This window comes from Caloenas nicobarica, chromosome 18, assembly GCF_036013445.1.
Source record: "Caloenas nicobarica isolate bCalNic1 chromosome 18, bCalNic1.hap1, whole genome shotgun sequence".
In the NCBI taxonomy this organism is placed as follows: domain Eukaryota; kingdom Metazoa; phylum Chordata; class Aves; order Columbiformes; family Columbidae; genus Caloenas; species Caloenas nicobarica.
Window position 1 is genome coordinate 10,399,096 of NC_088262.1, and position 15,688 is coordinate 10,414,783.

Here is a 15,688-nt window from a genome sequence, read left to right on the forward strand (position 1 = left end):
ATCTGCGAGAGGCTCCAGTTGTGAGGGGGGAGGCAGCAGGGAGCAGGGGGGACAGCCGGGTTCCCAGAGCCAGAGGCCACTGAACAGGTTGCCCGTCGGTCTGGGGAGGTGAAGGGAAGTTTGTCTCTGATTAAAAGCCTCTGTGGTCCATGAGAAGCTGGCAAATCCCCCTGTGGAGTGCCCAGGCCTGGGCTATGGCCGTGTCCATCATCCTGCTCTCTCCCTGCGTTTTTCCAGTTGAACCCCGTGTTACATCTGCCAGAGCTTCCCAGCCGGCCGGGAGCAGCGGTGGGAGAGCCTGGAGCAGCAGCGTGCGGGCCAGCAAGGAGTGAGTGCCTTTCAGATCTCTCCGTGCTCCCCACGTCCTCCTGACCTGCCCCGTCCTCAGCTTCTGCACCCGCTCCCCGCCCCGACAGGTGGTTTGCAGAGGATGATTTCTTCAGCAAGGTCCTTGCAGAGAACAAGGCAGCTGCAGGGGTGAGCCCAAATTTGGGGAGAGAGTCTGGATGTCCTGAGGGCTGGGGCTGAGCTCTCGGGCATCGCTGGCAGGGGGAAAAGACAGGAGAGGGGAGTGGGTGTCCGGTGGGAGACGGGCTTCCAGGTACCGAGGATGGAGCAAAGCCCGGGGGCACATGCTGCTGCAGCCCAGCCTTCCTGGGTGCGCTTTGGCTCAAGCGTCGTAGGAAGAGCCCTCACCCAAAGCAATGGGCTTGGGTGTTCCTGACGCTTCTCCCGGAGGCAGCAGCAGGATCTCAGCCCAGGACTCAGGGCACAGAGCATTTCAAGTACCGAAATCCCCCCATCTCAGCCCCCGTGCGCTGCAGCCGTGGCCCCCAGCACCAGCCTCCCAAGGGAAGAGCAGTGCTGAGGCATCCGCAGCGCTCACCCTGTGCCCATCCTCATCCTCTTGCTTTCCAGGACAAGGACGACGCGGACTGGGATTTCCTGGGGACATCGAAACCCGGTTCTGGGCCATGGAAGATGCCCGTGAAACGTGGCACTGAGAGCAGCTCTGAGACAACACCGGAACAGAGCAGCAGGAAAGGTAAGCAGGTTGCTGGATGCCTCCTCCTTGTAGGAAAGGAATGAGCAGCCTGGCTGAGTTTGTGTGAGGTCGCAGCTGATGAAATCGAAAGCCACCCAGTCCCATCTGTGACTAAGGAGAGCGGTCATTTCTAGAGCAACTCAATAACGGGCTTGGTTGTGCCACAGCTCAGGGAGTGCCACAGGTTACAGAACTGGCCTTTCCTTTGCGGGAAGGGAGGCTCAGATTTTCCCTTGGGCCTCACCCGGCCTGTTCTGCACGGTGCCAAATGAGACCAAGTTTTTGGGGTCAGGATTTGGGTGGCCGTAGCATCCCCGGTCCACGGCAAAGCCCAGCGGGGGCACGTCTGGGTGGGTCCCGGCTGCACTGTGGCTGTTACAGGCACTCGCCCCTCTTGTTCCTGCAGCGGGGATGCTCATGGGTCCGATGCTCCCCTCAAATGGCCTTTCTCCCCGATAAATCCCACTGGGCTGCTTGGATCTCTTGTTGTTTAAAAAACCAACACCTGCCCTGCTCAAACCTCCTCCCATGTGCGATCCCATCCCCAGAGCTACCCCCACGCCAGACGCCCCTGCGCACGGTGGCCCCGGTCCAGAGGAGGAAGACGTCGACGTTTGAAGATGTTGATGACGACAACCTGTTGGATGCGATGGGAATTGGCAATGGCCCAAAAAAAGAGTAAGGGCAGTGCGGAGGCGGTGGGAGTAACGCAGGGGGCGGGCTGCACATTGAGCCGGTGCCACCGTGCTGGGGGGGGATGCTGGAGCTTCTGCCCATGGGTCCCAGCAAGGGGCAAGAGCAGCTGGTTTGGCAGAGAAGAGCCAGAGCAGCCTGGCCAGGCTGTGTGAGGAGGGACAGCCCTGCCTCTGGAGAAACCATCTGCCACCATGTCCCCACAGAGAGGAGCTCCGGCCAGCGCGCTCCAAGCTGGATGAGTTGTTCGGACGAGGCTCCGTGGCCAAAGTCCTGGAAAAGCCAGGTACGGGAGAGCATAGGGAGTTCAAACTGGATAAAAAGCTCCCAAAGCAGCCAGGTGAGCCCAGCCAGGGACGTTGGGAAGGTCTGCAGAGCTGACAGCATTGGCTTGGGCTAGCGAGCTTTATTTGTAATGCCCTTGCAGGGGAAATGCCCTTTCTGTCGGGGTGAGCAGGGCGGTTAACGGGCTCTGGGTCAGCGCGGGGGAAGGCGGCTCATGCAGAAGTGTTGTGCTCTGCCCTCGAGGCAGCCTGGGAGGAGGAGGAGGAGGAGGGGAGGGCTGGTGTCTTTGCAGCAGCTGCTCCTCTGGGCGCTGGCTCAAGGCTCCTTGTCTGAACAGAGGAGGAAAAGCGTTGGGACAAGGAGGAACTTGTCTTTGGAGCCTACAAGCCCTCGATGGGCTCCAGGCCCGCGGTCCAGCCGGCAACGGGGCAGTCGGTGAGGTACGGTGCTGTGCGTGTGTCTGTAGCTCCAGCCACCACCCCGCTGTCCCTGCGGCTGAGCAGGCAGGTCCCCGCATCCCCTTGCAGGCAGGTCTGCAGCTGCTTCTCCTTCCTCAGGTTTTCTGCCGAGATCAGCGGCAGCGAACCGAACCCAGAGCTCCGCTCCACACCTCGTCGTCCAGGCAGACGGAACCCCGTGCAGAGAAGAAGGGGCGGAGACGACTGGCTGGGCTTGGAGGATGACGATTTCCTGGACCCGGACCCGCTGTCCCCAGCCAAGGGCAGCCCGGCACTCAGCATCCCCAGCCCTGCCGCAGCCGGGCGGCCCAGCCCCGCCAGCCAGCTCGGGGCTGCAGAGGAGGCAGCGGCTAAACCCGACCCGATGGACTGGCTGACGGCTGCCTTGGCTCGCAGGAAAGCCGAAGCACAGGCCGAGGTGCAGAAGATAGAGGCCAAGACCATGGAGACCCAGGAGAAGAAGGTCGAGCCCTCAGAGACCCAGGAGAAAAAGGCTGAGCCCTCAGAGGCCCAAGAGAAAAAGGCTGAGCCCTCGGAGGCACAAGAGAAAAAGGCTGAGCCCTCAGAGACCCAGGAGAAAAAGGCGGAACCCTCGGAGGCCCAAGAGAAAAAGACCAAGCCCTTGGAAACCCAAGACACAAAGGCCGAGCCCTCGGAGGCCCAAGACACAAAGGCCGAGCCCTCAGAGACCGCGGGCGAAGGGCCGGGTCCCCGCTCTCCCGTCAGGTAAAGGCCCGGTCAATGGCCGCAGCGCTCCCGTCTGCTCCACGTGTGGCTGCTCCAGCAGCAGCTCTCAGCAACGCCTGCCTCAGAGTTATGAAATTCATTTAAGCACTTTCTCGTCTCCGGTTGGGGTAATGCCGCGGGTCTTTGTCCCGCTGATCCAGCCCACAGTCCCGTTCCCCTGTGCGGGTTCAGACTTGTGCCCTCTGAACGGGGCTCAGAAGGGAATTGCAGCCCAAGTGCCTCGAGCGGCGGGCAGGGGCTGTGAGCTGGGGGTGCCCGGGGAAGGGGGTGGGTGCAGCGAGGGGAGCACCAGGCTTGGAGCTGTTGGGGTCTTTGCTCCCTCGGCAGCCAAAAGGCTGAATCCTGCCGCAGCCGAGCGGGACGGAGGCTTTCAGCTGCGAGGCAGGAGCTGGTGTTGGGGAGGGATCTTGTCTCTCATGGCCTCCTCGGCTTGACCACATCGGGTGCTTTTTGCCTGCAGCCAGCTGGCCGCCTCCCCAGCAGCATCGGAGTGTCGGGCAGAGCTGCTGAGCGCCCAGGCCCGTGTGGCAGAGCTGGAGAGCCAGGTGAGCCCCAGCGCCTGTGGAGGGGGACATGGGTGAGCCAGGGGGAGGAGAAGGGGCCACGTCTGCTCCAAACAGCATCAGGGTGACGGGAGAGAGGAGCAACCTCCCTGTCCAGAGATGCCAATGGCCACCGAGTGCTGCTGTGGGGGTTCTGTCCCCGGGGCAGCACAAGAACCTTCTCCCCGGGTGCCCGGCAGGTGCGGATGCTGGAGGAGGAGCGGGCGCATCACAAACTGTTGCTGGAGAGTGCGCAGCAGCAGCACCGGGAGTACCTGGATCTCCAGAAGAGCAGCCACAGGTAGCAGGCTCTGGCCTGTGCTCCCCTCCTCCGGCAGGTCCTCGCCTACAGCCCCATCCAGCTCCCCTGGGGGGACAGTGCTGGGGCGCGTCCCAAATCCTCCCTGGGTGGGTGACAAGAGGAGGGGCCTGTCCCTTTGCCAGCAAGTCCCCAACCAGGGCACCGCACTGGGCAGCAGCAGAGGGCTCAGGGCTCAGAATGTGGAGAGCGAAGCAGCCCCTGCCTCAGTTTCCCCACGCACACAGCAACACCGATCTGCTGCTAAATCCCCGTGTGCCCTTTGGGTGCAGAGTGCCGGGTACTGCAATGAAAGCAACACTTGTTCGGTGCCGTGACCCCTCACGGGCTCTCTCCGGGCAGGACCTCAGTGACCCTACTGGAGGAGAACTACGGGCAGCGGGTGGAGATGCTGCGGCAGCAGAACGAGCAGCTGGTGGCTCAGCTGCGGCAGCAGTGGCAGGACACGGCGCGCGATCGGGCAGAGCTGCTGGCGCAGCACCGGCTGGACCTGGAGGAGCTGCGGGAGCAGCACCGGCTGGAGCTGCAGCGGCTGCGGGAGCTGCAGAGGTGAGAGCGGCACGAGCGGCATGTGGTGCCGGTACCCCCGCTCTGGGTGAAGGAACCAGGGAACGGTTTGGGGAGATGGTGAAAGGAGAAAGGAGAGTCCAGAAGCGCTGGGTTGAGGGCAGCTCAGTGGCTTTTGGAGTGGGGATTTGCTTTGCAGCTGGAGACAGGGAGATCTGGCTGGAGACATCATCCCGACGGAATGCATTGCATTTTGAAAGATGCTGAACCCCATGTTTTCTCTCCCCCAGATTCCTTTTATTCAGAACAATGAGTTGCTGATGTCTGCATAGTTTGGGTCAATGAGAAATCTGGTTTTAGGCAGAGAAGCCCATAACCCCCAGATGTGGTCCGTCCCAGATGTGGATGGCAGTCTGTGGGATGCCCCGTGACAGACCACCCTGCCAGCTCAGCTCCTGGGACCTGGTTCTCAGCCCCACGACAGAGCCTCTTCCACGGTGCCCGTCACGGGGAGCACCAGTTTGTAACAGCCCGTGCTGGGCTCCTTCCCCGTGTCCTGCAGGGGGTCTGTCCAGGAACTGCGCAAGAAACACGAGGAGCAGCTCCAGCACGTGAAGTGGCTGAAAGAGCAAGAGATGGATGTGCTGACCAGCACCACTTCACACACCAGGTACGGACAGCCGGTGTCGTGTCCCCGCGTTGATCCCTGGCTGGGGTGTTCCCTGTCCTCCGGGAAACCAGGCCCGCAGCACAGGAGGAGCAGGGGCCATCCTCTCTCCCACCCGCAGCCCCCAGGGATGCTGGGCTGTTGTTTAGTATCTGTCTGTGCTCCCCGAAGCAGCAGCTGCATCTTCCTCCGGCTGTGCTCTGATCCCGAGAGGTTCGGGGCAGGGCTGCCCGGCCTATGGCCCAGCACACGTCCCCGTCTCGTTCGCAGTGAGACAAAGTGTGTCCCCCAGGGTGACCCTCCCCTCGCTCCTCTGCACAGGTCTCTGGACGGCATCATTGAGAAGATGGAGAAGTTCTCCAGTGACCTGCAGAACATGTGCAAGAGGGACATGGAGGAGGAGCGGAGCCGTGTCCAGGAGCTGGTGACCAACACGGAGGCCAGGCTGGGCGAGCAGACTCGGCTGCTGGAGCAGGTGAGCCCACGCTGTGTCCTCTGCCCGGGCCAGGCTCCTGGCTGGGTCCGGGGCGTTTCTCTGGCCCACAGGAGGTCCCCGGCCTGGAGCCCGTGAATGGTGTCTGTCCCTGCAGCATCTGGCAGGCTCACGGGTGGGTCCTGCTCACCAGGGAGATGTTCAGCGCTGCCTTCTGGTGACAGGGATGTCGCTCGGGGTGGTGAGAATGGGGGTGTCCCAGGAACAGGCTCCACCAGCCCGTTTCAGATGTTGACTGAAGCATCAACTCTGTCTCTCCCCTTTACCCGTGAGGAGTTTGGGCAGCCAGACCAGGCGCAGCCGCCTCTGTTGTGAGTCTGGGGAGAGGAAACCCCCACGGTGGATGAGGCAAAACCTCCCCGTGCCACGGCGACGTGTCCAGAGCCAGTTCTGCTCCCCCCAGGGCTGTCCAGAGGGGACATGTGGCACAGACAGTGCGGCAGAGCTGCATTTTTCAGGGCTGCCAGGGTGGCAAAGGACCACTCAGGCTGGGTATTTCCAGTGCCGAGGAACTGCTGTGCGGTGAGCGTGTTTGAGGGTGTGCAGCACGGTGAGGGGCTGCGTCCGTTCTGAGGAAGGAGTGTGTGTGTGTGTCCGGTCCCAGCTCTGCCAGCCCTGGTCCCCACAGGTGGAGGGGTGAGGGCACTGCTGGAGCACCGGGGGCTGTTGCTCTGCACCCAAAGCGGCCACAGGAGGAGCTCAACAGGGGCTCTGCCTCCCCCTCAGAAGACGTGAGATGGTGTCCGGGACAGGGCAGGTGATTCATCGGTTTCCCCCGTGCCCACCCTAGGAGCGGGCAGAGCTGAAGATGCAGGGCCAGGAGCTGAAAGCCAAGGAGGAGCAGCTGGCGAGAGACAGGCAGAGGCTGGATAAGGCCTGGCAGGAGCTGAGGCTGGAGAAGGAGAAGGTGAACGGGGCCGCGCTGCGTGTCCAGCAGCAGGAGGAGCTGATGAGAAGCTCGAAAGAGGTAAGCCGAGCGTCTGCACCACGGTTCGTAGCGGTGCATGGGCTGGCAGCACAGCCAGGGTGTCACAGCCCTCCTGAAGTCATGAATCCTGTGCCGGGAGGGGAACAAGGGGACGCGCAGAGGAGCCCCAGCCCAGGGCAGCGAGGGTCCCTGTCCCCAAGCTCCCCAGCCGCTCTGCCTTGCAGCTCTTGGCCCAGAAGCACGCGGAGGGGGAGCGAGCCCTGGGGGAGGCACGCAGGATGCAGCGCGAGTTCTGGGACAAGCTGCAGGTCCTGCAGCAGCAGCAGGAGCAGCTGAAGCAGCAGCAGGAGCAGCTGAAGCAGCAGCAGGAACAGCTGAAGCAGCAGGAGTGGCGTCTGGACCAGGAAAAGGCCTCCTTAGCTTCCACGTACAGCGCCCAAGTGGAGCTGCTGAAGTACCAGGCCGAGCAGGTGAGGCGGGGGAGAGCGGGGCTGGAAGGGGCTGCGGAGCCGCTGGCGGAGCTGGGCTGGGTGAACCCGACGGGGCCCTGAGAGCCGGGGGGTCTCCTGAGATCAGGGCTGAGCCCTGGGCTGGGCCGGGTGGGCTGGAAGAAGCCGCGGGCAGCCAGAGGAGTGACAGCAGAGGCAAGGAGAGGGGGATGCTCGCAGCTTGTCTCAGGCTGGCTCCACGTCCAACCCGAGATGGACATCGTCCTCAGCTCGAAGGGGTTGCCCTCTGCTCAGCCCTTCCCTGGGTGGGAGATGCCAGCTCTGCTGGACTCTGGCTTTGTGGTGTCCCCATCCTGTGCCGTCAGGTCCCTGCTGGGTCTTTCCCCAGGCAGGGACGCTCTTGGAGGCTTCCCCTGCGGGTCCTGCTCAGACTGTGAGGTTCTGGGCTCTGGAGGAGCCAGGGAGGGGTCACATTCATAGGGGGCCATGGCACGAGGGAGGCTTTGGGATCCTTCTCTTGTTGATGAGCAACACCTTGGACTGCGACTCTGTTTCTGTGGCACTTTCTGGGATCATTCCCACCCATCCTTCCTTTCTTCTCAGGAGGACAAACGCTTAGAGGAGGAGAGAAACTTCTTGGAGTCCCTCAGGAAAGCACGATACAACACTTCACGACTGTCAACAACCCCTCCACCCTCCTCCTCTTCCGTGGACGATGACATTGAGTATACGCGTTCATTTATGAAGGCCCTGAGGAAAGCATCTCCACCTGTGCAAGTAGTCAATCTGTCCTCCCTTCTCCGGCCTACCATTTCTTAGAGGATTTTCTTTCTTCCTTTCTCTTCAAAAACGATCTCGGAGAGTTCAGAGTGCGAAGTTCTTCCCCAGCGCCCGTGACGCCACAGTTGGTCTGGCCTCCATCCCTCAGGGCGAGTGCCACTCTACAGCTGCTACAGGAACCTTTCATCAGGCTCTGCTCCAGTGGCCGTTCTGTCAGCTCTGGTTCTGTCGTGACTTGTAATAACATCGTATGTGAGACTGTGGTTACGAGTTCAAGGCCTTAGAGACTTCAGGAGTTCGTTTGGACACATTAGCAGGGATGCTTAATAAACACAAAGGGAGGACTGTTGCAGAATAAGTTTAATCACTTAAATTCCTTTAGTTGTATTCTATGCTTCAAAATATCGCGATAAGGACAGAGAAAAAACTGCCTGGAAGACAGAGGAAGAGAATCCAAGAAGAAACAACGAAGGCCCCCGACCCAAAATTACCACTGGACCAACAGGCTTGTGAAGGATACGTGAAGAGCGGGTGCACAGACTGTGGGGCTTTAAAAGCCCAAGTCTCTTTTGTCTCATGCTCCTCCTGCTGAGAGGCCCCAAGTCCAGACCGTTTCTTTGCTGTTATGCAGTTATTTATGGAGATCCTGAGGAAAGCGCCCTACAACACTTCACCTCTGCCGGCATCCCGACCGTCCTCCCTTCTCTGGACTGAAGAGAAGCTGCTAAATTAATGTAGACTGGGATTAAGTTACAAAGATGTCCCCATGGTTAACCAACGACAACATGGCAAATGCTTTCTAACCACCTGCAAAACGAGGGGATATTTTTCAAGTTTTAAATCGTTCTGCCTGACAAAGAGACCTGAAGATTAAGGAACACGTTGTTTAGAAGCAGAGCGCTTAGCTTATATTTGACTAGTAATTAATAGTAAGAAACTCATCCGTTATAACTAACTTCATACTAACCTTATGTTAGCTCACAGGAAGGAGATTGGGGAACCACCTGGTGATAATGTGAATAGAGAAACCTTGCTGACATATTATATTCAGTCGCCATTGTATAAATTAGATGATGAGGAAAAGTGGCCTCTGAATGAAACTCTGAATTATGCCACGTGAACGTTATTCTTGAAGAGAGAAGGAAAGTGGGCTCAGGTCATGTATGCTGATACGTTTTTCACTTTGCGAAAACCCCCAGAGTGGCAGGCAGAATGCGGTATTAACTTGCCACCACAGGATCCAGCTGTGTTCACATGAAAAAGGGAGCGGAATAAAGCTCAGGGGAAGTTGAAACGATGCCGTTCAGCGTGTAGAATAAGACAGGAAACTCCCCTGATGAGAGGGGAGGGCGAGATAGAAGAGTGTGTGTCCCCACGGGGTGTAGAATTGAAGATTATTTGCCCTGCCCTTCCGAGGTGGTGAAACTCAGGAGAGAGACGAGGAAAACAGGGAAAAGAATCAGAGTGTTTAGTTGATACTGGAACGTCTCATTCAGTTTTGAATCAGGAATTGATACCATTAGATGAAGATTTTGTAACTGTTGTGGGAGCTACTGGCCAAGAAGAGAAAGCTTTCCTCAACAGCCAATGAAATAGAAATTGGGAAAACAAATTGGAATTCCTAAGTTCTCATCTATGCCTGGGTCTCCAAAACTGTTACGGAGACGAGACTTATGAAAACAATTGCAAGCAATAATAACATTCAAGCAAGGTGAAGTGACATTCAAGATAAAAGAATTGAGCTTTTAAATTTGGCAGTGATTCAAACTGACAAGCAAAGCCATAGACCTCAGGAAATGTTGGATCGAGTATTTCCAGGGCTACGGGCTTCAAGAGTTCCTAGTAAATCAAAGAATGCAGAACTTGAGAGCGGGGAAGCTCCTCCAGGAAATGAGACTTTGTGATCTCCTGATAGCCACAGAAACCAAAGAAGACCGTATGCAATGCACTGTAAGTTTGCTAAATTTTGTGAGATGTAGTGGGTGTCGAGCTTCCCAACAGAAAGCCCAGCTGATACAGCACCAAGTGACTTATCTGGGATTCGAGATCTCCGGAGGGCAGCCAGGGCTGGGGATGGAGCAAAAAGAAGCTATTTGCTGGACATTTCTTAGAATGGCACGTTGGTGCAGACTTGGAGTTTATAATTTTGGACTTTTAGTAAAGCTTTTGTATGAACCGTGAAACAAAAAGACTTCCAAGTTGAATTGGACAAGAGAAGCATTTGAGGGCATTTGCACAACTAAACCAAGAACCTGGGTCTCCCAGATATCACCAAGCCGTTTTAGTTATACTCACACGAAAGGCCAAGCATTGCTTGGCGTGTTCTAGCGCAGCAATTGAGTCCTCAGAACCGAGCGGTGGCTGCTTCCCTAAGCAGTCAGATGAAGCGAGCAAAGGCTGGCCTGGATGTCTTGGAGCTGTGGCAGCTCTTGCACTCGCTGTATAGGAAGCTCCTGAGTTCACCAGGGGACAGAAAATGACCGTATTGGTGTCCCACACAGTCACAACCGTACTGGAACCAAAAGGTACCCATGGGTTATCTCGCTGGAGATTCCTGAATACCAGGCGGTATTGGTGGAACAAGGTGATGTGAATATTGCCATTACCAACATTGTCAATGCAGCCCCTTTCCTCAGTGGATCTGTTTCAGAGCCTGTGGTCCAGGATTGCTTGGAAACAATGGGAGCTGTTTACTCCAGCAGACGGGATTTAAAGGAACAGGAAGACGCTGAAGACTCCTGGTTCACTGATGGAAGCAGCTTTGTAAAGCAAGGAGTACATAAAGCTGGGTATGCCCTACCAACTACCCACGAGGTAATCGAAGCTAAACCTTTGCCTCCTGGGGCTTCTGCCCAGACAGCTGCACACGCACGAGCTTTAGAATTATCCAGAGAGAAGAAGAGTAATATTTGCACTGATTCCAAGTATGCTTTGGGAGTGCTGCAAGCCCATGGACCATTTGAAAAGGCCCAAGTTTATTAACAGCACAAGGAGAACAGATTAAACATGGTACTCCAATTGTCGGAAGCCGGGCTGTTACTGGACAAGTTGCCGTCATGCATTTCAAGGAGAATCGAAAAGGAGACACTGATCAGGAAGCTGGAAATAAATTGGCAGCTGATACTGCGAGACAAGCTGCTGAAAAGACAGAGAGAGATATGAGAGCGATGTCTCCGATCCCGGGTGGCTGTCTCCTCGAACCACCATCAGTAAACTCTACCTTGCGGTATGTGAACAGAGACCTTCTCAGGTTGGCCAGAAGCATTCCCCTGCCCAACTAGTAAAGCTGGAAAAGTAACTAAAGCTTTGTTAAATGAGATCATACCCCGATCTGGGGTACCCGCTGTGATGTCCTCTGATAGAGGGCCCCGTTTTGTTGCACAGGTAGTGCTGCAAGTCAGTAGAGCATCAGAGATCGATTGGCAGTTGCCAACTCTCTACAAGTCTTAAGCAAGTGGGCAGGTGGAAAAGAAACTGAGTTATATAATCGAACAGCAGATAAACAGAATTTGTCAAGAAACTAACTGGAAGTAGAATCAAGCACTACCTTTAGCGCTGCTCAGAATTAGAGTGAAGCCTCGAGCCAAAGAAAACTGAAGTCTTTTCTTTCAAGCCAATAGATGAAGTTTCCGTTAAAGCTTTTTCATGTCAGCCTTCAGAAGAGAAGTGGAATGGGCTGTTCCAGGTATTGCTGCCGGCCTTTACTGCCATCAAGATTAAAGAGCAACCTGCCTGGATTCAGTATTCAAGAGTGAAGAAAGCAGCAGATAAGAAACAGACGTCGGAGCCAGTAGGACCTTCCGCTGTCCAATTCTCTCAGCGTTGATCTCAGTGACTCTAAAAAGTACGAGTGCAGTAACAAATGCTTTTACTCCAAGGTGGCCTTTACACGGGTCTTTAGTGAAAACTATTATAGCCCAACATGAACTAAAGGAAAAATGTGGACAGGTCGAATCTGAAACAACTAAATATCCCTCGTTAGCATTATTGGTGATAATTATAGTCTTGCCAATAGTGAATTTTGCTTTTGGTACAAGCTAAAGACTCTTACAAAGCAAATTTGGGCTTTGCCCACGGTATTGAAATAGGAGCAACCGCAAATCCTTTTGGGAATCAACTAAAGTATGACATGAAGTCACTGAAGATGATACATCTTGGAGTTCTGAAGAAATTTGGCATAAGCTTGCTTCATGGCTACCGATTCGACCTAGTCAAAGTAGCTGTTGATGTTTGTGACTCTAATTTTAATGCTAATAATTTTTACTTGCATTACGCGACAATGCTCGATTAGGTACTGTTGTGGGGTGACAAAGAGCTATGCCGTACCGCAACCCGAGATGATAATATTTTGTAGATCTCTATTGCAAAAGAATTTTGGCTTTGGTTTGGATACACTTTGGGTTTGGTTATGCACTTTAATGCCTAAAGACACAGTAGAAGCTGCTGTGGCTTGAACTTACCTGTCTTCTATCAGAGGACATCACAGCGGGGACCCCAAATCGGGGTATGGTCTCATTTAACAAAGCTTTAGTGACTTTTCCAGCTTTACCAGTTGGGCAGGGGAATGCTTCTGGCCAACCTGAGAAGGTCTCTGTTCACATAGAGTCTTGTGGTCCCTCCCGCCGAGAGGCCCCTGTCCGGACTGTCTCTTTGCTGTACCTTTTAAGTTGTTTTTAATCTTGTAAAGAGATGATTTTTTAAATACTAACGTGTGAGACTCTGCTATGGGAAACCTGGGGTCAAGAACATTTCTGCGACAGTTTTGTGCACGTGAATCTGCATGTGGCACTACTTTGCTCATGGAGCTGGGAAGGAAATACTCGTCCTTCTCTGGAGCCTCTGCTTCCTTCAGCTTTCCAGAAGACACATTCGTGTTTTCCAGCACCCCCTTCTTTTGCTGCCCTGCAGAAACTCCTTTGGCCTCTGTTCCATCCCCAGCACAAGATAGTGATACTGCTCTGAGGACAAAACCAAGTAGTACTAATCAACCAGGTGCTGATAATAGACGTTCTGCCCTTCTTTCAACTGTTACTATTTTTGTAGCACTATCTCAAAGCATTTTGCAACTGTTAATTATGGGGATTTGATGTGAAAACCCACATGCAGTGATGGTAGAAACTGGAAATTTGTCCTGGAATGATGGAGTCAGTATTTGAGGGGAGAAATCAGTTGCCCAAGGTCGTTAGATCTTCAGTGAGAACATGGAGAACGTGTGCAGTGACCTGCAGAACCGAGGGCTGTTGCTCTGCACCCAAAGCGGCCACAGGAGGAGCTCAACAGGGGCTCTGCCTCCCCTTGGGAAGACGTGAGATGGTGTCAGGGACAGGGCAGGTGATGCATCGGTTTCCCCCGTGCCCACCCTAGGAGCGGGCAGAGCTGAAGATGCAGGGCCAGGAGCTGAAAGCCAAGGAGGAGCAGCTGGCGAGAGACAGGCAGAGGCTGGACGAGGCCTGGCAGGAGCTGAGGCTGGAGAAGAAGGTGAACGGGGCCGCGCTGCGTGTCCAGCAGCAGGAGGAGCTGACGAGAAGCGCCAATGAGGTAAGCGCAGCGTCTGCACCACGGTTCGCAGCCGAGCACGGGCCGGCAGCACAGCCGGGGTCTCACAGCCTTCCTGAAGTCGTGAATCCTGTGCCGGGAGGGGAACAAGGGGACGCGCAGAGGAGCCCCAGCCCAGGGCAGCGAGGGTCCCTGTCCCCAAGCTCCCCAGCCGCTCTGCCTTGCAGCTCTTAGCCCAGAAGCACGCGGAGGGGGAGCGAGCCCTGGGGGAGGCACACAGGATGGAATCCCAGTTCCGCGACAAGCTGCAGGTCCTGCAGCAGGAGCAACTGAAGCAGCAGGAGCGTCTGCATCAGGGAAGTGTCTCCTCACCCTCCCAACTGGGCCAGGGGCCACGGTGCACAAGGCCTGAAGCTTTTCTGACAGCTTCTCTCTCTCCCTTTCTCCCAGAGACCGCGCAGCAGCGGCTGAGCACGGCTCACCAGAGGAGACGGCATGAATAGCCCCGTGAGGAGCTGCCCAACCACCCTGTGACACCGCTGACCACAGCCCAGGACCTCGGTGCCCCGACCGATGGTCTCTCCAGCACCCTGGCTGAGGCTTCCGCACGCTGCAGGTGGGAAGGGACTTGCTGGGGGGCAGCTGCGCTTGTACCTGTGTCTCAGGAGGCTTGGGATGGTCCTGGGGGCTGGTTTAGTGCCCCTGCATATAAACCTCAGGTGCGAGTTGCCCTCTCGTCCTCTGCAGGGGCTCAGCGGAGCTCTCTGAGCCAGGGCAGTGCCTGGAGGGGGCAGGAGGGGAGAGGCAGGCGAGTTAAAGCCCGTTTGTCCTGGGAGGCTGGGGAGGACCCCGCTGCAGGGACACGCAGGCAGCAGAACAAGGGATGCTGTGGTGTCTACGTCTGCAGTTCATCTAATGGCAGCATCTCGCACTCCGGCTCCTGTTCCAGACTTTCTGCCTCCCACTAGGACGCTCCCTCGGCACAGCCCGCGGGATATCGGGGAGTCCCTGCCCGTGGCCGACAACCCCGTGCTCAGTGCCCAGGTGCAGCTGCTGAAGTTCCAGGCCCAGTGGGTGAGGCAGGGGAGAGCGGGGCTGGAAGGGGCTGCGGAGCTGCTGGCGGAGCTGGGCTGGGTGAACCCGACAGGGCCCTGAGAGCCTCGGGGGTCTCCTGAGATCAGGGCTGAGCCCTGGGCTGGGCCGGGTGGGCTGGAAGGAGCCGCGGGCAGCCAGAGGAGTGACAGCAGAGGCAAGGAGAGGGGGATGCTCGCAGCTTGTCTCAGGCTGGCTCCACGTCCAACCTGAGATGGACATCGTCCTCGGCTCGAAGGGGTTGCCCTCTGCTCAGCCCTTCCCTGGGTGGGAGACGCTGGCTCTGCTGGACTCTGGCTTTGTGGTGTCCCCATCCTGTGCCGTCAGGTCCCTGCTGGGTCTTTCCCCAGGCAGGGACGCTCTTGGAGGCTTCCCCTGCGGGTCTTGCTCAGACTGTGAGGTTCTAGGCTCTGGAGGAGCCAGGGAGGGGTCCCCTTCATGGGGGGCCATGGTACGAGGGAGGCTTTGGGATCCTTCTCTTGTTGATGAGCAACACCTTGGACTGTGACTCTGTTTCTGTGGCACTTTCTGGGATCATTCCCACCCATCCTTCCTCTCTTCTCAGGAGGATGATTACTTAGAAAGGGAGAAGATCTTCTTGGAGTCCCTCAAGAAAGCTCGATACAACACTTCATGTCTGTCAGCATCCCGTCCGTCCTTCTGCCCTTCTCCGGACCACGATTTCTTTGAGGTTACGCAGTTATTTCTGGAGATCCTGAGGAAAGCGCCCTACTGCACTTCACCTCTGCCAGCATCCCGGCCGTCCTCCCTGCTCCTGACCACCATTTCTTAGAGGGTTTCTTAAGAGAAATGGGTTTAAAAGCCCAAGTCTCTTTTGCCTTGTGTTCCAACCCCTGAAAGGCCCCCAGTCTGGACTGTTTCTTTGCTGTACCTTTCAAGTTGTTTTGTATCTTATAATTAAATTATTTTTTAAAGCACAAACGTCTGAGATTCTGGTATGGGAAACCTGGGGTCAAGAACATTTCTGTGACAGTTTTGTGCACAGGAATCTGTGTGTGGCACCACTTTGCTGATGGAGCTGGGAAGGAAATTCTCGTCCTTCTCTGGAGCCAAAAAACCCACAGATGGTAGTTGGAGAAACTGCCAATTTGACCTGGAATGATGAAGCCGGTGTTTGAGGGCAGAAATCAGTTGACCCAGGTCCTTGGGTCTGGAGGTTGTTCTGG

General features: G+C 56.3%; 2 protein-coding genes across 2 annotated transcripts; both read left to right on the forward strand.

The window, feature by feature from the left end:
- Positions 1-493: 493 nt before the first annotated feature.
- LOC135996090 (fas-binding factor 1 homolog) lies at positions 494-8,448 on the forward strand (the record flags this gene model as incomplete). Its single annotated transcript, XM_065647819.1, is given in 16 exon segments — positions 494-557; positions 560-1,045; positions 1,594-1,723; positions 1,945-2,078; positions 2,361-2,473; positions 2,594-2,730; positions 2,794-2,899; positions 2,990-3,207; positions 3,689-3,773; positions 3,971-4,071; positions 4,432-4,638; positions 5,159-5,266; positions 5,585-5,738; positions 6,547-6,723; positions 6,909-7,154; positions 7,737-8,448. Coding segments are annotated over 16 exon segments (2,682 nt in total), but the record flags the coding sequence as incomplete, so codon positions are not given.
- A 2,521-nt stretch (positions 8,449-10,969) lies between these two features.
- Positions 10,970-15,384, forward strand: LOC135995965 (fas-binding factor 1 homolog). Its single transcript, XM_065647618.1, is given in 7 exon segments — positions 10,970-11,122; positions 11,566-11,703; positions 13,278-13,451; positions 13,637-13,754; positions 13,860-14,004; positions 14,360-14,483; positions 15,067-15,384. Coding segments are annotated over 7 exon segments (1,080 nt in total). The 3' UTR covers positions 15,295-15,384.
- The last annotated feature ends 304 nt before the right edge of the window (positions 15,385-15,688 follow it).